The 17,427-nt window shown below is 43.3% G+C and overlaps 1 protein-coding gene across 1 annotated transcript in view; it reads right to left on the reverse strand.

The window, feature by feature from the left end:
• The window catches only part of cacna2d1a (calcium channel, voltage-dependent, alpha 2/delta subunit 1a), a 55,492-nt gene that overhangs the window by 33,018 nt on the left and 5,047 nt on the right, over positions 1-17,427 (reverse strand). The window contains exons 2-4 of the mRNA XM_076158968.1: positions 11,995-12,076; positions 10,594-10,710; positions 951-1,010 (exon numbers count right to left, since the gene is read on the reverse strand). Coding sequence (XP_076015083.1) covers positions 951-1,010; positions 10,594-10,710; positions 11,995-12,076 — 259 coding nt within the window. The remainder of the gene's footprint in view (positions 1-950; positions 1,011-10,593; positions 10,711-11,994; positions 12,077-17,427) is intronic.

Raw genomic sequence — 17,427 nt, forward strand, 5'->3', positions numbered from 1 at the left:
ATTTACGACAGAGCCCTCTACATGCCTACTTGTACCAGAATGAAATTGAGTCATAAGTAAAACGTGACCGGACTGATCTTAACACAGCAGCTGGGGTTCAGATTTTAATGTAATATCAGGTTTTAAATTGGGGCGATTTGTTACATTAAACGCTGTGTTGCAACTAGGAACATCACAGACACAGCATCTTTATTAAACCTAAAAATCTAGTTACTTCTCAGTTATCATTTAGTACTGAATTGCACAATATGTATACTCTGCAGCTCCAGGTCTGTTTGTTTGCATGTTTTCTCTTTAGCAAAAGGATGATTTGTACCTGTATTGTTTGGAAAAATCAATCATAGGATCATCTTTTTTTTCATAGCATTCATCAAAATTGTGAGCCTGGAATAAAGATTCTGCTTTTGGCTCGAGAATTGCCGTAATCTTTTTAATATCGACCAAAGCGTTGTGATAAACAGCTCTTCAGAGAGACATTTTCTTCTTATTATCATCCGTTTCCTCAGAGACAGGGGAAATTGCATAACAGCAAACTTGTAATGGGGAAATTCATTGAGGTTTGGCTAAATGGTGAAGTTCTTCCACCACGGAATGTAAACAAAACATAATTTGTCATTTTGTTAAATGGCTCCACCCCCCCTCTTTGTTGGGGGGGTGGAGAAGAGAACGCCGGTAAACAGGTCAAGTAATTGAATGAATAAAATAATTGCATGTTCATATTATTTGCTGTACATTCTCCTCTAATGTATTCTGATACTGTGATTAATACACAATATGTGTGTGTGACTGGTTTGTGTGCATGTTTGTCTTGTTTGCTCCTAATCTGTAAAATAATGTTATTCAATCTTGTCTGAAGTCGTTATGATATTGTTGCCATTGTAATGAGATTTGCCTTCCAATTATTACAATCATGAATAACACGGCCCCCACCCCCTTTGCCCCCACGTTACCTCGCTGTCGTCCCTCCATGTGTGATACATCTGGAGCTTCTCTGCTTCAATCGCCAGTTTCTAAGAGAAGTATGGAGGAGAGGAGAGGGGGAGGAAATAACACACAGTTTGAGAACACTGAGACAACGTGAAAGTGGATGCTACTGTAACCTAGACAGAAATAATGGCCAACAGTTAACAAATCTACCATGTTTAAATGATTATTGTATATGCATGTGCCGATATGTGTGTGTATGTGTACATTTCTCCAGAGAATCAAAACAATCAAAAATTCTGTAATTGTGTCAAAAAATTCACATATATATTTGGTTTTATGAGCATATGTCGTTTTTGAGGTCTTCATCGTGATTTTGCACTGGTAGCCAATTTAGAATGTTTAAACCCTACATAAGAGCAGATAGCTTAAGTTTAAAGTTAGGAGCCCCATCCCTGCTGATTTGAGAACACACTACAGATCATCAATAATTGATAATCAACTATCTGAAGCACAAACAGGGTGCCTACACAGTGACCACACGGGGAAAACACCCAAAGATCCATGACGACTCGCTGCATGTGACATGTGACGCTAAAATTAGACAACCACCTGTTCCAGCTCGTCCCAGATCTGCTCCTAATGACCGGGTTAATGGGTTTATAATGGAGCCCCAGCTTTTAATCTGTACCTGGTCTAGAAACACACTGTACTATTAATTTCCCCCGGGAAATATCAGAGCCAATCCTTTACGCGTGCGGCACTGAGGGTACAGCACTCGGAAACAGACGCTGACAAGGGAAAAGGAGTGAATTAATTTACGGAATGGGTGGAGGAGGAGGTGGAAATAATGAATTATTCAATTAATTCTGCTGCAGAACAAAAAAAAAAGAAAATACAATCAAGAGAGGCCAAGTAGAGTGCGTTTGTCAGCCCCATTTGGGTGCAGCAAGAGACATGCGCTTGTTGGGTGACTCTGAATTAGATGTTGGAATCCACATCCCTGCCCATCAGCTGATATCATGCAATGAAACAAGGCAGTGATCGTGATAATCCGATGGGGATGATCGTTTTTGCCACTGCAAAAGTCTCGAATTCTGACATTAATTGCTTTTGTTAAAGCAGAGAGAGAGAGAGAGAGAGAGAGAGAGAGAGAGAGAGACGGATTTTGACTTATTTTCTTTGGAACCAAATTTGGCCCCTTGGGGAACAGTGCTCACCTGTAATTTCACCACATGTCCACTAACAAATGCTAAATCAAGAGTGTGAAACAATCATAAACTACCCCCAGCCACAGCAGCAGCGGCCCTTTGCTAGAGAAACATGGCTCCTACTTCTTTTGTTTCCTGCCTCTCTTGCCTAATCAAGGGGCGGCAAGGGCACTCAATTAATACCGATAATGAAAATGCGCTCATTGTGAACTGTAAAGTGATGCTGTGTGCCCCACAATGCCGCAGGCCGCCATGCCCGTGGTTTGCCAAACGCTGGTTTGCCTTGACAGGCTGTCGAGTCATGTCTCATTACGGAGAAAATTCTCAGCGTTGGCTGTTAGAGACACTGAAACCTTGCGGTGGGCAGAGGAGCAAAGGTGAAGTGGAACTATTTGTGTGTGTTGGTCAAGCCATGCGACCAGGGCAGAGGAGAAGCCACAATTTGAAAGCTTTATGTGTGTTGGTTCTCTAAATCCATCTTAAGCTATGATTTTATTCTATTTTCTTTCTCTAATACTTCATATATTTTCACTGTGGCAGCACCGTTTGAAAGAATCTGCTGACGTTCTGACACTTTACAGACCCTTCATACACACACACACACACACACACACACACACACACACACACACACACACACACACACACACACACACACACACACGTCATATTATGAGTTCCTCTACTTCAGCTTATAGAGAGGGGTCAAAGGTCCCACACACAACACACTCTAACCCTCACCTTTAAGTAGGAGGAGAAACATTTGGACACAATACAAATGTGCTGATATGCAGGAAAGAAACCCTCACGTGTGATGAAGATGAGCTTTTATGAATTTATACGACATCAGCACGCTGCTAATGAGCGGCTAATGACGTTGTGTGTTGCTGCGGTACAGGATGGATGATGAAGATGATTCTGGCTGTGAGCTCTGTGTGCCTTGGCATTTGTGTTTGGCCTGCTGAGAGTATATATGATGGTTGTGTTAAATCTGTAAAAAGTAAAAACTAAGAGGATAAAAAGATAAAAGATCTGCCTCACACACATTAAGTAGTGGAGCCAGGACACACACACACACACACACACACACACACACACACACACACACACACACACACACACACACACACACACACACACACACACACCTGCCATCTCATTGATGTGTAGGGAGGCACAGGAGAACAGACGAAACATGAGCATCTGCTGTTGTGTTGTTGTGTTGTTGCAGCACTTTAGTCAGAGCTACTCAGCCTTTTGGGGAGGGGGGGAGAGCAAGCAAGGCAGAGAGAGAGGGGGGGAGAGCCAAAGAGAGTGGTATATCTACACGAAAGAAAACAGCTAGTGTACGTCCAAGTTTACATTTTTACCCCCCAACTTCTCTTCTTTGACACAGGAAATAGCCAGCATTCCCAACTCCCCACAGGAAGTTACTTGTTAGAAAGAGGAGCCACCATCTGTGCCACTGATATTGTGCAGCGGTTTGACATCTTGCCTCTCCTACCATGGCCGAGCACAGTGTGTGTGCCAGCTGGCTTGCAAGCAACTCCTAATTACAGCTGCACCAGGCTGCAATGATGACATGACACTTCTGCACACACACACTTATACTGTATACACTTTGTAAGTGCAGTATTATTGCAAATGGTGCACACACACAGGTACACATAAACACACACACAGTCACACACAAAATGATTGTTATTGTTGTCAATATACCATGATGATAATCCTACCAAAAAAGCTTTAATTGTACTTTCAGCTCCCACTTGATCTTGACTTTGAGACTAAGTGGATTTATGATTTTCGTGTCATGCTGCAATTTTGTTTCCGTTATGCTGCTCATCACGTTGAGCTGCTGCTGACGTATAACAAAGCCAAGAACAGAATTAACTCCAGACACAAAGCCGTGTCAACAATGATTTTGTGCTGCGAAAGAAGACACGATTATTCTCTCACACATCTGCTGCTGTCAAAGACTGAACGGACAGAAGGAAGTGTGTTTGTGTGTGTGTGAAAGAGAGAGAGAGAGAGAGAGGAATAGAGAGATAGAGAGAGAGAGAGAGAGAGAGAGAGAGAGAGAGAGATTCTGAATCAACATTTCCCACATTACAGCTATCAAATATAAATTGATATCCAGGAATTGAGTTGAGGAATGACACCGCGCCTATCGACATTAATAAATAATCATCAATTGCCTTTCTCAGGCTAAAACAAAATTAGCGAGCTGTTAAAATCTGCAATATGCTTCACAAAAGTTTCATGCTTTGCCAAACCATCTGCTTTAAGCTTCTGCGCGTCGCCCCCGCACTGCTGCTGTACGTACACTACAATGGTGGCCACTGTTAGCGCGGCACCACTGAGCATCATCGCGTGGATACGTTGCATCATTAAGGAAACTCCTTCTCACAGCACAAAATATGATTCATTATAGCCGGCGTGGAATGCATTAGATTAGCAAAAAGATCCACACTAACAATTTATAGATTTCTTTATTGTCCATGTGTGTGTGTGTGTGTGTGTTAATGCTTCCACTGCCTTAACTGATTATGAGCATTCTGTCAGTTGTCATATTAATCACAGCCACAGGCTCGATCACGCTGCAGTCAGATCCATAACTCAATAAACTAGTTAGTCTAAAAGGCCCAACATCGCCTCAGATGCCATTTGTATAATTTACCTGACAAATATTTATTCTTTGGAATTGCGATTTACTACCAGATAATCTGGGGTTGTGTTTTGATTTAATTTAACCGGTTATTGATTAGGCCGTGATCACCCCCTCCAGCTACTGACAACAAACATTTGATCCATGTCCAATTCCAAAGTTATTGACTTAATGTACCTGTTGTTGTTACAGCGCCACCATCAGGTTGTTTCCTTTTATGTTTGCATAAGTAGTGAGCTTACAGTTAACAAAAAAATGAAGATGAAACTTTTTGTAGCATGCAGCAGTCTGATGTACAGTACAATAATTGAACTGAAAGTAAATGAGAGCGTTAACCAGTGTGTATGCGAGCATGCACCGATTCCAGTGTGTGATTGGGGCTTCAATAGCAGCGTGTAATGACTAACAGCGTGCCATCCAGTGTCAGTTTAATAACGCGCTATAAGGCACCAGAGATCAGTGACTCCTCTATAATTACGCACCACTACATAACACAACACAACATTTAAACGAGCTCTGTTCAAATTCCAGGCTCTCCCTCTCCCGCTTATGAGACAATTTAATGAGCAGGGACGCTATTTGAGAGGCAATTGTAAATGTGTGTGTGTGGTAGATGGAGGTAGATGAGGGGGTACTTGAATGAAAGTTTCCTCATGTTGTTTGCCCACTGGTGAATGTGGAGAAGAGGAGTGTGAGAAAGCGAACGAGAAGTGATTCATTTTTGGGAGTGAGGAAGCTGTTTACGATGACCACGTTGCCTAGCAACCAGGGCGTCATGGCAACCGGCCGCATCTGTGGTCCACGCAGCTCTGCGCGAAGCGAAGGCTCCCATGCGATGGCAACACCAGGGACCTGATACATTTGGTTCATTATCTTCCCAATTGTGCTTTGTGCCATCTTTCTGCTCTGCAATTAAGACTCGGCTCACAGCGGCTCCCACATACGCAGAGCCAACAACCCACTCACAAATTTGGATTCCTGACGCCACAGAGCCACGGCGAGAGGATAGAAGCAAGCGCAGGAGGCCACAGTTTGGAAACAACTTATTTTGTTTCCAAAATGGCTGTAAATTGTGGCTCATACTCTGGTGGGTAGCCGGAGCCTTTTGGATGTGCTGCCAAAGCGCTAATGCAATCCCAGCACAGAAATAACCTCAGCAATCAATATTCAAACGGCACAGTGCTCAGCTGTCTGCTCTGTGGTCCCCCTCACGCTCTGCCTCTCCCTTTCTCCTCTTCAGCTACTCTTCCTCTTTTTTCATTTCCCTGGAGAAAACCCTCTAACGAAACAAAGAATCAATTCTTCTCTCCTTTCTCTCTCATCCCTTGAAATCACGACACCGTCCTTGCAGGGGGTCCAGGCAGGCTGACGCGTCCCCCTGAGCAGGTGTTTTTGTCAACAAGCATCCCTCAGCATGGCATCAGAGGGATCAACAAACTTTTCCTTTGTCGCTAATTGCTAACTGAACAACTTTTTTAAAAGATTAATTATTAATTAGCATATAATCCGAATTATAATTAATTGGTGTAACAACGTTCACAGTCCATCGTCAATATTTGTTAAATTTCTAGTATGCTGATTAAGTGCTTGGGTCTTGGTATTTTACTGAGAATACTGCAGTTCTACAATGCTGAAGAAGGATGTACATATAAACACAAGTATAAGTGTTATCATGCATAAATACGTCCACACTATTTCTGCGTTCATTCCAGTTACGTTTAAGTGGCAGTTGAGATGAGTCATGATTCACGCCATCGCTGGTTCTTTGCATTCAGTGTGAAAAACATTTTAACACATTTTATTTCAGTGTCGGCTCATGAAATCGTATTTAGTTCCTAATGCACGCGTCTCATTTCAGGAAGTTCCTGGAATCAGGAGGAAACAACAGGGATCTTCTCATGTGACAGTGAGATTCCCCTCTTCCAAGTGAAAAGAGTCAAAAAAAAAAATTTGTTTCATTTAGACTCGGTCTAAACGAAAAAAGAATTATAACTTGTTGGTATTACCTCCTACTACCAATAGATGTCACTAACAAGGCAAAAACATAAGTAAAAACTAAGGATTATCACTTTAATAAAATACATTTCTATGGGAAATGGTCATCCAGTATGTCTGGTGGAGACTTCCTGTTCCACTGAGGAGTTAACCACATTCTTCATGGCTGAAGAGGAAGATTCAATAATTGATGAGAGAAGAGTCAGACGAGTCCGAGGTGAGAGATTAATAACAGTCGTTACCATTAAAATGGAGCTCAGAATTCAAAGTGAAATGAATTCAAAGATGCAGATCTGAGTGTGAGAGGAGATATGCCAGATCTGTGCGATTTGTCTATTCATTCACAAGTAAAAAAAAAAAACCCCACGCACACACAGTTCACATGTTACACACACACACACACACACACACACAGACACACTCTGGGTAAATGCAATGATGGGGGGCAATCTCAGCACAGAGCAGCAGAGGAGGAGGAGGAGGAACTGAGTCAGAGGTGAGAGAGACGCACAAAGACACAGAAAATGAGAGAGGGAAGAGTGATGAGTCTGTCCTGTCTGGGTGAATCTTTGACTTATTATTCTAAAGGCGCTTAATATTGGTGCAGCAGCATATGCAAGGTGTAGTCTGTGATCGCCCATGTGTTGTTTTCAAACCAAATTATCTCCCCAGTCAGATCACAAACCCTTCGGGAGAAACTGCCGAGCGAGTTAAAGCGACAGCAACCCTACAAATACGAGCACAATGGAGACGTGGTTCACTTCTAGGAGAGGCAAAGTATATGTTGAAATCTACAAGACAGAAAGTGACAGCAGCTGAGACGAGACAGACAGAGATGGACAGGACGAAGAAGACAGCTGATTATCTATCTTAAAAAGTTTCTGGGGTTTGGTCTCTGGGCTTTCTTTCTTTGTCAGGATGAAGAAAAATGAAAGGCAGCAACAGCCATGAGGAAGAAAAGGAGCACTCGCACACCATCGGGTTTAATGTAAAGGAAGGATGAACACAATGATGTAATGCTGATGAAAACCAAGTCGTAAATCTGCCGTCACACGACGACTGAGCTGAGGTGACAGGATGGACAGATGTCACATTGACGGACAGCGACTCCAAGAGAGGGCCCTGATTAAGTCAATGACAGCAGCTGTCATTCTAATGGGATTGCGGGGACACACAAACATTCATCCTGCCACGCAAACAAACAAACACTTGCACAGGATCGCCAGAGGAGACCAGTTGCCTTTGTGTAAGGAAAAAAAGAGAGGCGGCAAACCACAATAAAAGCCAGGCTGCAAAACAGTTGCAAGGAGGGAATAGGAAGTTAATATAAGATCCAGAAATCCATGAGAAAACACAGAGATTTCAAGGTCAACTGTCATAGGAAAACCTTTTCAGAGGCATTTATATCTGACTATACATCTAATTTCATGTAGAGAAACGTTTCAAGCCCATCAGTGACCCAGTACAGTTGCAACTTCTTCAGGAAATTGTGAAAGTTGGTCGAATCGCTGGCGTGTGACTCATAACAATATCTAATGTAGTTAATTATACTGCCACAAAACATGGCCTTGAAAACGTCCACAGGGTTAAATCATAATTTCTCGCTAATGTGTTGGCAAATTACATTATTGTAGAGCAACAAATTATAAGCTTCTGTGACTGAGTGCACAGAGAAGTGATATAATCGCACGGCATCCATTACAATCAAAGCATCGATCTGAATGCCTGCCGAAGGCATGTTGAGGGAAAATTGTTCTGCCGAAAATGCAGGACCTCATCACAACACACACGGATGACACATAACAGCTTCAAAACAAATGAAAGAGAACCTTCTCTTTGTGTACGGTCCGTGGCTATCCTGTGTGTGTGTGTGTGTGTGTGTGTGTGTGTGTGTGTGTGTGTGTGTGTGTGTGTGTGTGTGTGTGTGTGTGTGTGTGTGTGTGTGTGTGTGTGTGTGTGTGTATGTGTGTGTGTGTGTGTGTGTGTGTATGTATGTATGTGTGTGTGTGTGCTGAAGGAGGTGGAGAGTCATTGGGAGGGCTTAGCAGGATCAGAGAGAGGAGAGTGCTGCTTGTTGAATTGTTGTGTAATAAGAGGCTGAGATGCTAATGGATGAGAGCTCTGAATAGGCCTCCATTCTTTTGTGCGCTGCCTCAGGGGGAGGTGTGGACCTGACGCTTCCCAAACCATCATCATTTCTCTCTCTCTCTCTCTCTTTTCTATCATTCAATCCCTATACAGAAACTCTCACCCGATGACTTCATAGCTTTGTGTGTAAATGGCCACGAACATCCCTGGGAAGTTCAGCTCAAAAAGAACGAGAAGGCACACATAGAGCTCAAGTTTTGATTCCATAATTTGCGATTCCAAACGTCATTGACAAACTCTTACCATTGTCACTCTAGCCCCACCATCAGGTCGACTGATGTTTCATTTTTTTGTCATGAGTGAATATGTCTCAAACAAGTTTGATTCCAGTAGACTGATTGACTCACAAGATACAACACTTGATGAAGAATGAGCCACGTCGGCTCATCAATTACAGCAAATTGATACCAAAATTACCCAAACCTAATGGTTTCTTCCCTGGATCATGTAGAACTTGCCCAGCAAGTTGTATTTAATTCCGTCAATAACCTTTTGAGACACCCTGCGAACAGACATAATCTCCTTGTTAGAGGCAATAAGGAATAAGGAATGATCAGGGAGAGAAGAGGAGCAGATGAAGGTGAGAAAGGAGAAATGAGTGAATGAATTGGAGGTGGTAACCCAGACAGAAGGAGTGACACGTACACTCAAACCGGGGCAGAGAAATATGAGCGCGGGTCAGGACGGGTCAAGAACATTACTGGTTCAGGCTTCAGCTAAGTGGTTCCAGTGTGGATTTGTGGTCCCTGATAACCATTGATCACCATAATCCTGGCTCCACTCCAACTCATAACACAGAATCATTTATCTCCCATTCGCACCATGCACCATCTCCTTTCTAATTACCATGCACTGACGAGTTAAAAAGTATTCGATCAGCAGGAAATGGTGTTTTATTGAAGCAAAGTCGATACATCATCCCCTCTCTGCTCGCTCCCTACCAGTGTTCACACTTTCGGCATAGATATAAACAACTGTAGCTCTCACAGGTGAGATGCACGGCAGATGGTGTGAACATCGCCACGTCACTATTCCGCGAAAGAGCCACGCTTGTCTCCCGAGGTGCGACACGACCGCACCAAAAACCAATTGCCCCTTGTCCTTCTGCAATTACATAACGCCAGAAAAACACAAGTCACGGCAGGAGCGATGGGCTAATCAATAGTGTTGTTACTATAGCAACAGGCTGTCCAGGCTTAATTGGACATTTCTGGCTGTTAAAGCTCAATTGATCGAGACCGGCAGTGCCTGGAGATCCTGATTTAGTTGGACAGGTGCGCCATTGTATTTACGTTCTGCGGATCAATTTTCGCTCGTTGTTCAGTGTAACTACATTTGTGAAGGGCTAAAATGTCAAAGTACCGCCGTGCTACACTTCTACACAGTGCTCCATGTAAAGCCCACCAATGGATTTGTGTAGTTAAGTCTGTCTGTCTGCAAAAGGTTTCCAAGACAGATTTAATTTGTTTTGAGGAATCGAATCAGTTCGCTGGAGGACATCTGCTTACATTCCCTAGAGCAGCGACTGTGCACGTTTCCACCATTTGTGCACCGTGCAAAAAGGAACACTGGACTCGAGGATTTTCAAATTTGGGTTCCGACAGCAAGCGGACAATCAGCAGCTTTATTCTAGTGTAATGCACTCACCTTTAGTGCCTTGGAGCGGTTAGCTAGGAGTTTCTCGATGTCCCCTGCAGCAGTCCCAACCAGTTGCCTGGCATTGTTAGACTCAACAGTGAAGTGGATTCTGTGATTGTGATAGATCTGAGCAAAGCAGAACAGAAGAGCAGAGAATCAGAACAGGAAACTTGATATGTAATTCAAATAGTAATCGTAAAAGTGGTAACGTTTACTTACTCTATCTGAGGGTGAAATCTCTACATCAGTATCTAATATTCTTTATCAGATAAAACTGCAATACCAGATTTTGCAAGATTATTTTCTGTGTTATGCTCCAGCAAAAGAAATAAGAAACAAATACCAAGCAGACGATTATTTAGCCGTCAAGAGGGATTTCAACATCCAACATTCAAACTGCAGAACTATTTTACCTTTGTGTTCATCCTGTTTTTAATAAAAGAGCAATAATGAGGCTAATACATTGCATTTCAGAGTGTGATTGTTATTTCTATGAGCCATCAGAAGCCCATTCAGTAAGTTATTGGGAAATGAGCAAAAAAGTGTAGCAGTATCCAAAATTAGTTTCTGAAAAAGGTTTCCCGTATATTTCAACCAAAAGCAACATTTATTCAGTGGATCAAGTGTAAATAGAAAGGAAAAGGTGGTTCCTCACAAAAACTTGAAGCATTGGCAACTGTACATCACAGACTGTACGAGAACCCAGTGTGCATTATGGGACATCTTTTAATCATCAGCCTCTGTGTGTGTTATGACGTCGCCAGCTGCACAATAACCCATTTCAAATTTGGCACACTCTGTACAGTACACAGTGTTTAAACAAGGGTGACCCCAAACACATCAGCCGCTGGAACACAGACAGCTGAGGAACATCTCTGTGGTGGAAATGATCACATTTGATACCTTCAATTCCACAATAATGTCACTGTGCTGTTGTGTCAGGGGAAAAGTAATAATGCAATAATGTGACAGATTTTATCAATCAGTGTGGATCTAAAAAGCTCCTACCCAAGTGCAGTGACATGAGATATAGGAATGTCTGTATGTCTGTGTGTGTGTGTGTGTGTGTGTGTGTGTGTGTGTGTGTGTGTGTGTGTGTGTGTGTGTGTGTCACGTGTCCAAGTAACTGTAAGTGCGACGGTATAGATGTGACGCTGATGTTATCTGAGCGTGTACATCAGCCTGGCAGGATGGAATGATGTTGCCTTATGTCTAATGAGGAGCGGCTATATATAGAGGGGTGATGTGTTGTGACAGCTGAGGTCACGCAGGGAGAGTTAATGAAGGTAAAAGTGGAAAATGGAAGGAAGAATGCAATTACTCTGTCAATATTGTATCTGTTGTAATTGTTATCTAAATCAGATTTCAAATGGAGTGTTTTTACAGGTGTGTGAGTGTGTGTGACTTTACCTTTTTTAGGTCATGGATACCACTGCCTGAATCCGTCAATGTGACCAACTCTTTCTGCATCTGGTCCACCCATTGTTTTACCCTGAGAACACACACACAAAAAAAACAATAAATCAGTCAACCAACAAAATCATGCTTCCCCTCTCCCACTTCCAATGGACGGCCGATGTAATCAAATTTATGGAAGCGCTCCCATCGCTCTCTCTCCCGCTCGTTTGCCTGAGCTCTGAATCATCATGAGCGGCGCATAAGTGCTTACGATCACAATATGCTAAAAAGCTGTAGGAAAATAATGATGTTTGGCAGAGTGAAGTTGGACTCCATGTGAGCTGCGCGTCAGGGCGGAGTAATTCATGACTGGCATCGCGAAAATGTCAGATCCTCGGGGGTGTGACGGTGGTGAACGCGAGCAGTATGAAAGAGGGATAATAAGGAGAGGAGAGAGTAGGAAGACGAGTGGGTTTTATATAATTTTGGTAATGACTATAGAGTGTGTGTGTGTATGTGTGTGTGTCTGCACTTATCCAAACTGTCATTACCAGAATATCACAAATGTCATAAGTCTTTTTTATGCCCCTTGAACATAGCGTGAATGTGATATGAACCCCAGACAGTACAGTTCGGGTTTGCTTGTGTGAGTGAGTGAGTGAGTGAGTGAGTGAGTGAGTGAGTGAGAGAGAGAGAGAGAGAGAGAGAGAGAGAGAGAGAGAGAGAGAGAGAATGTAAGTGAGTCCATGTCCACAAATATCCCTCATTGTTGACACCAATGATTTGGTTTATCTGGTTAGGGAGATGTTATACCGTTACACACATCTACAGTGCAGTGAACAAAGTTCCTTTTGTTCAAATGTTCCTACTCTACACATCCCTCCCAAATATCAGGAGGGTGTGCAGGCGAATTCATAATTAGAAAGTAGAAATAAGAGCCATACTGTAATATGTTGCCTCCTTCCAACTGTACATTCATGCAGCGCTGCATATTGGAAGCGCAGTAAAACACCACAGCCCCACCCCGCCTTCTTACCAGAGTCAATAAAATATACATGACAGAATCTATATAGAAAATTACTTTCTCCCCCCCAGTGTGAATTAACCTCTTCAACTTGCAGGCTGCTGAGGGGCTTTTGACACATGAACCTCGTCTGTGTTATCTTATTTAAAAAATACAGTGTAATGTGAGCTGGCTTAGTTCACGCTGGAAATGTGCACCATAGCAGCCACATACAGTATATTTAGCCTTCTCACTGAGAGGCAGCTGCTGCTGCTGCTGTAGAGCAGATATAGGACGGACGTCCTGTCAGCACATTGCTCTTTTAACCCCTCCAATCACAATCAAGTGCACACCACTCCAACCACACACACATACAGCAGAGAGAAATATGAACAAATCATATCTGCAAATGACTTCACAGCTGATTAATGTTTTAAAGCCATAACTGGTTTCTGCAGAGGACATGCAGCCAAGTCTGGGGTCAAGATGAGGTCCACTGGCCATGTAGTTAGCAGGTGTGTATTGAGGTTGTTATGTGTTATGTGTGAATGCACGTTTGTGTAAATCTTCAAACAAGCCTATTTGGCCATTGAGCAGGAAAGGGTGGGGCTTTACAACAGGTGCTGAATGGGAAAACAGTGAGTGAATGTGTGTGTGTCGAGTCCATCAAAATGTGTGCGCTCAAACATCATCCATCACTGTACCACCTCATGAATTATTTATATTTCCTCACATAGAGCAAAATCCAATTTTAATTTTTTTTAATGGCTACATGGCTGCTTTTCCTTTCATTTCATCATCAACTGCACATCATCAATTTACCTTTTCCTAGTTGCTCATCTAAGGTAAGTATTACACATGTGCAGCTCATAAGCCAGCTGACCCTTGACCTGCATCTATAGTGCTTCTGATATCCTGATGAGAACAAAATGAACAAACGCTACCCTAAACATAACCTCAGAGGCAATTATCTAGGGAACGCAAGGGAACAGCGTAAACAAGATGTTTCAACAAAGAAAAGTACAAAAAACATCTGATGAGATGGAAACTTGGAGCAGGACATGGAAAAATTAGATAGCATCATTATTCCCTCCCCTCCATGGCTCCTATTATGGCCCTCTCTCTCCCACTCCTTAAGGGAATAGTAGAGGGAGATGGAAAGGAAGGAAAGAAGGAACCTCCAAAAGAGCGGGTTAGATAGAGCCACCTTTCTCTCACACTCTCTGAATCTCTGGAGTCATTGACATATCCAGGCGTGAAGCAGGTTGCAGTCGTTGAAGTCTCCCTGTCCGGGCCCCTTCCATAGTTCCCTTACAGTCCTTTGAGATGAGAAAGCTGTGACTACCTGTCTCACCTGTTCAGGGTCCGTGCAGCACAGATCACCACAGGTTCACTGACTTTAAAAGAGGCGGCAGACACACTCGGCTGGAGTTTAGACAAACAGATTGTCTGATATGAGGGCTCAGACAATGAAAACACAACATTAAAATTTCATAGAGTTCTTTGCGTGTCGTTAGACACGAGCACAAATGTGCCCGGTGTGTTAGACAGGTGTTAGACAGTGAGAAATTAGATGGGGTACCGGTGAATGGTGTCAATATTACCATAGATATTACTATATTACATCTCCACTCTGTGTAAGATCAATTTAGATAACCAAACATCAACAGAGACATGCAGTCCTGCAGTTAATTTGCTCCAGTCCACAGCTTGTGCCTTACTTTGTGCTTGACCCATGTGATCTTTAGTACAGTAGCTGGTGCACCCCCCCTCTAATGGCTGGAAGAGAGGCTGCCTCCCTTGGGCCAGCTGTCGTGTGTGTGTGTGTGTGTGTGTGTCAATGTCTGCATGAAAGGAGAGCACTGGGTCTTTCAGAGGGCAGCAGGGGGGTGGACCAGGTCAGAGGTCACCAAGACAGGTGCAGCTCTGAGGAACTCTTAGTGTAATGAAGTGGGTGTTACCCAATAGTGTGTTTGTGTGTATCATGTCACAGTTTGATGAATTAGCAGTGACTTTAAAGCTTTGTTAGCATAAAGACTGTAGAGTATGTTGGGTAAATAAGGTTTTTGGCCTTAATTTAAACTATACCATGTTTCACAATAAAATGAAAATCTGAATTACATGGATTATATAAAATTATGCCTTAACAACAAACTTTGCACACACACTTTGCTCCCTATTTACAGCTTCCTAAAAGTGACATTTCATTTCCAATTTTTGATCAAAAACACCATGAATCATTGGCGCCCGGAGTGGAAAAAAATTCATTGTGCCGTACGCCGTCCAATCCCGGAGGACACGGGAGGAAATTGGACCCGCTCCCAGAATAGAGCGTGTGACTCAGCATGGGAACACTGCTGCCTTACTGCGGACCACGTGAACCCTCCAGGTCAGACTGTGTGTGTGTGTGTGTGTGTGTGTGTGTGTGTGTGTGTGTGTGTGTGTGTGTGTGTGTGTGTGTGTGTGTGTGTGTGTGTGTGTGTGTGTGTGGCCTGTGGAGAGAGGCCATTTATGTTCTCTGCTCTGTTTCAGCACTTCAAAAGCCGCGAAGCCTGTTGTGCAGCTGCTTCACTGGCTTCGCAGAGTTACACCAGTTTGGGTCGATCAGTGAGGGACGACAGATATTTATGACGGAGATGAGGAAAAACCATTTGGGATAAAGGATCCTGCAGAATCAGGGGACAGCAGCTTCAATTTGCATTTTTGAATAAAATGATGCCTCTGAGGCAAAACAAGTTCCTCCTATTCCTCCAGTTATTAATTTTATACTTCAAAAAGCTTTTTAAATGATCCAGTAATCCAACCAAATAACAGAAAAGTGGCACAGAACCCGACCAAGCCCCAAGCATCCATGGGAATCTCGGGCTCAATATTCAATCTCAGACTTTACACTTGAGCACACTCTGGTCTTGTAAACATCCTCATATTTTTTACCCAGAATCCAGTCTCTACATCCTCAATTGATCCATTGTCGCCGTCGAAGGCGTCACAGGGGAATACAGTTCCATCAAACTGTCTCACGCACCTCCTGAAGATGTTGAATGTGCCGTGGCTCCCAGCGCCGTGGAAACAGTTTGGAGCCTAAAATCCTCTTTAATAGCAGTAATTTAGGTTTCCAATCTGTTCTTAGAGAGAGACGAGGCTGGCAGCGTTACAGGAAGCAGAGGAGATGTACACAAAGATTGGGATGTTAGAGGATGGCAGTGTGCATGTAATTGAGCAACAGGGGTAGATCGCCTAATAAGCACACTGACTGTGGAACAAGGCATCTAATAAGCAGCAAGCCTGACAGAGCTTTGCTGAGGACAAACAGTCACTTTCTGCTTTCTGTTTCCGCCTTTTCCCTCCTCATCTCACCTTTGAATTCGCTTTCCCTCTAGTGTGCGATTTTATTCGGTTACACTAACATTTAACAAACATTTTCTACGTACTTACAGTTACATAACAAATGTTACAAGTGTATCCTCCAGCTCTCACCGTCCTCTTGCGCCGCACATCAAGCAGACGAGCGCCCATATCGTCTCCTTCATGGAGGTCAATAACATCATAATTGCAGGCTTTGTAAATGTCTCGCAGCCTCATCATCAGCCATGCAAAGACTTTATTGATGTTTCCCTCGTCTATGCTTCTCCTTGTGTTTGAACGCCGCCCCCACTCCCCGCCGCTTAGCTCTGAAGAGCCATGTTTAAGTGAAGCCTTGACAGCAGTATTTGCCGCGCTCCATCAAGCACTTACGCCAGAGTGTGTTACAGCTGTGTATGGCCTGACTAGACATCGCGTGAGATCATTATCAAGCGACGGGCAGATGTGGATAACAGAAAGCTGGTGCCACCAAGGCCCCGTTCTTGTCGAAGAATGGCCTAAAAGCTTCATTATGCTTCGATTATGTTTCCAAACGACAGGGAGGGATTTGTCAGAGTGTGTTAATGTTTGTATTTGCCGACTTATACGGCAAGACGCTCCTCCATCTGTCCGTGTTGTTGTTTCTTTGTGACCTCTGATATCAGTAGGTAAGGGGGTAGATATTAGCATACATTTACAATCCAAGAAACATAGAGAAACTTTTTTTTCTATTGGGTATTTAAATGAAACTGCCACCAAATGCAAGAGGTTACAACCCTCTTTCCGGACCTTCACTGACCAACTCTCTGTCTACGCCTCTTACAGCAAACAATAGACCCAACCTGACAGAACTAACGGTGTTACCTCTACTGCAGGTGTCCGCATGCGTTAAAGGGAAAGGAACAGAATCCCTGTGACACCTTTGAGTGTTTGCACTCGCCACAGCAGAGTCCAGCACGAAGCACAGAACAGCAACACAAACCGCACACATGGAGTCAATATTTACAGAGACAGACAAGGGGCAGATAGTAAACTTTCATTTTGGTCCACCAGACTTAAAAGTCGCTTGTTGTTTTCAACATTTGAAATGATTTATCTAA

This window comes from Genypterus blacodes, unplaced genomic scaffold, assembly GCF_046128005.1.
Source record: "Genypterus blacodes isolate CSIRO-AG114 ecotype Tasmania unplaced genomic scaffold, CSIRO-AGI_Gbla_v1 ptg000090l_1, whole genome shotgun sequence".
Taxonomy (NCBI): Eukaryota; Metazoa; Chordata; class Actinopteri; order Ophidiiformes; family Ophidiidae; genus Genypterus; species Genypterus blacodes.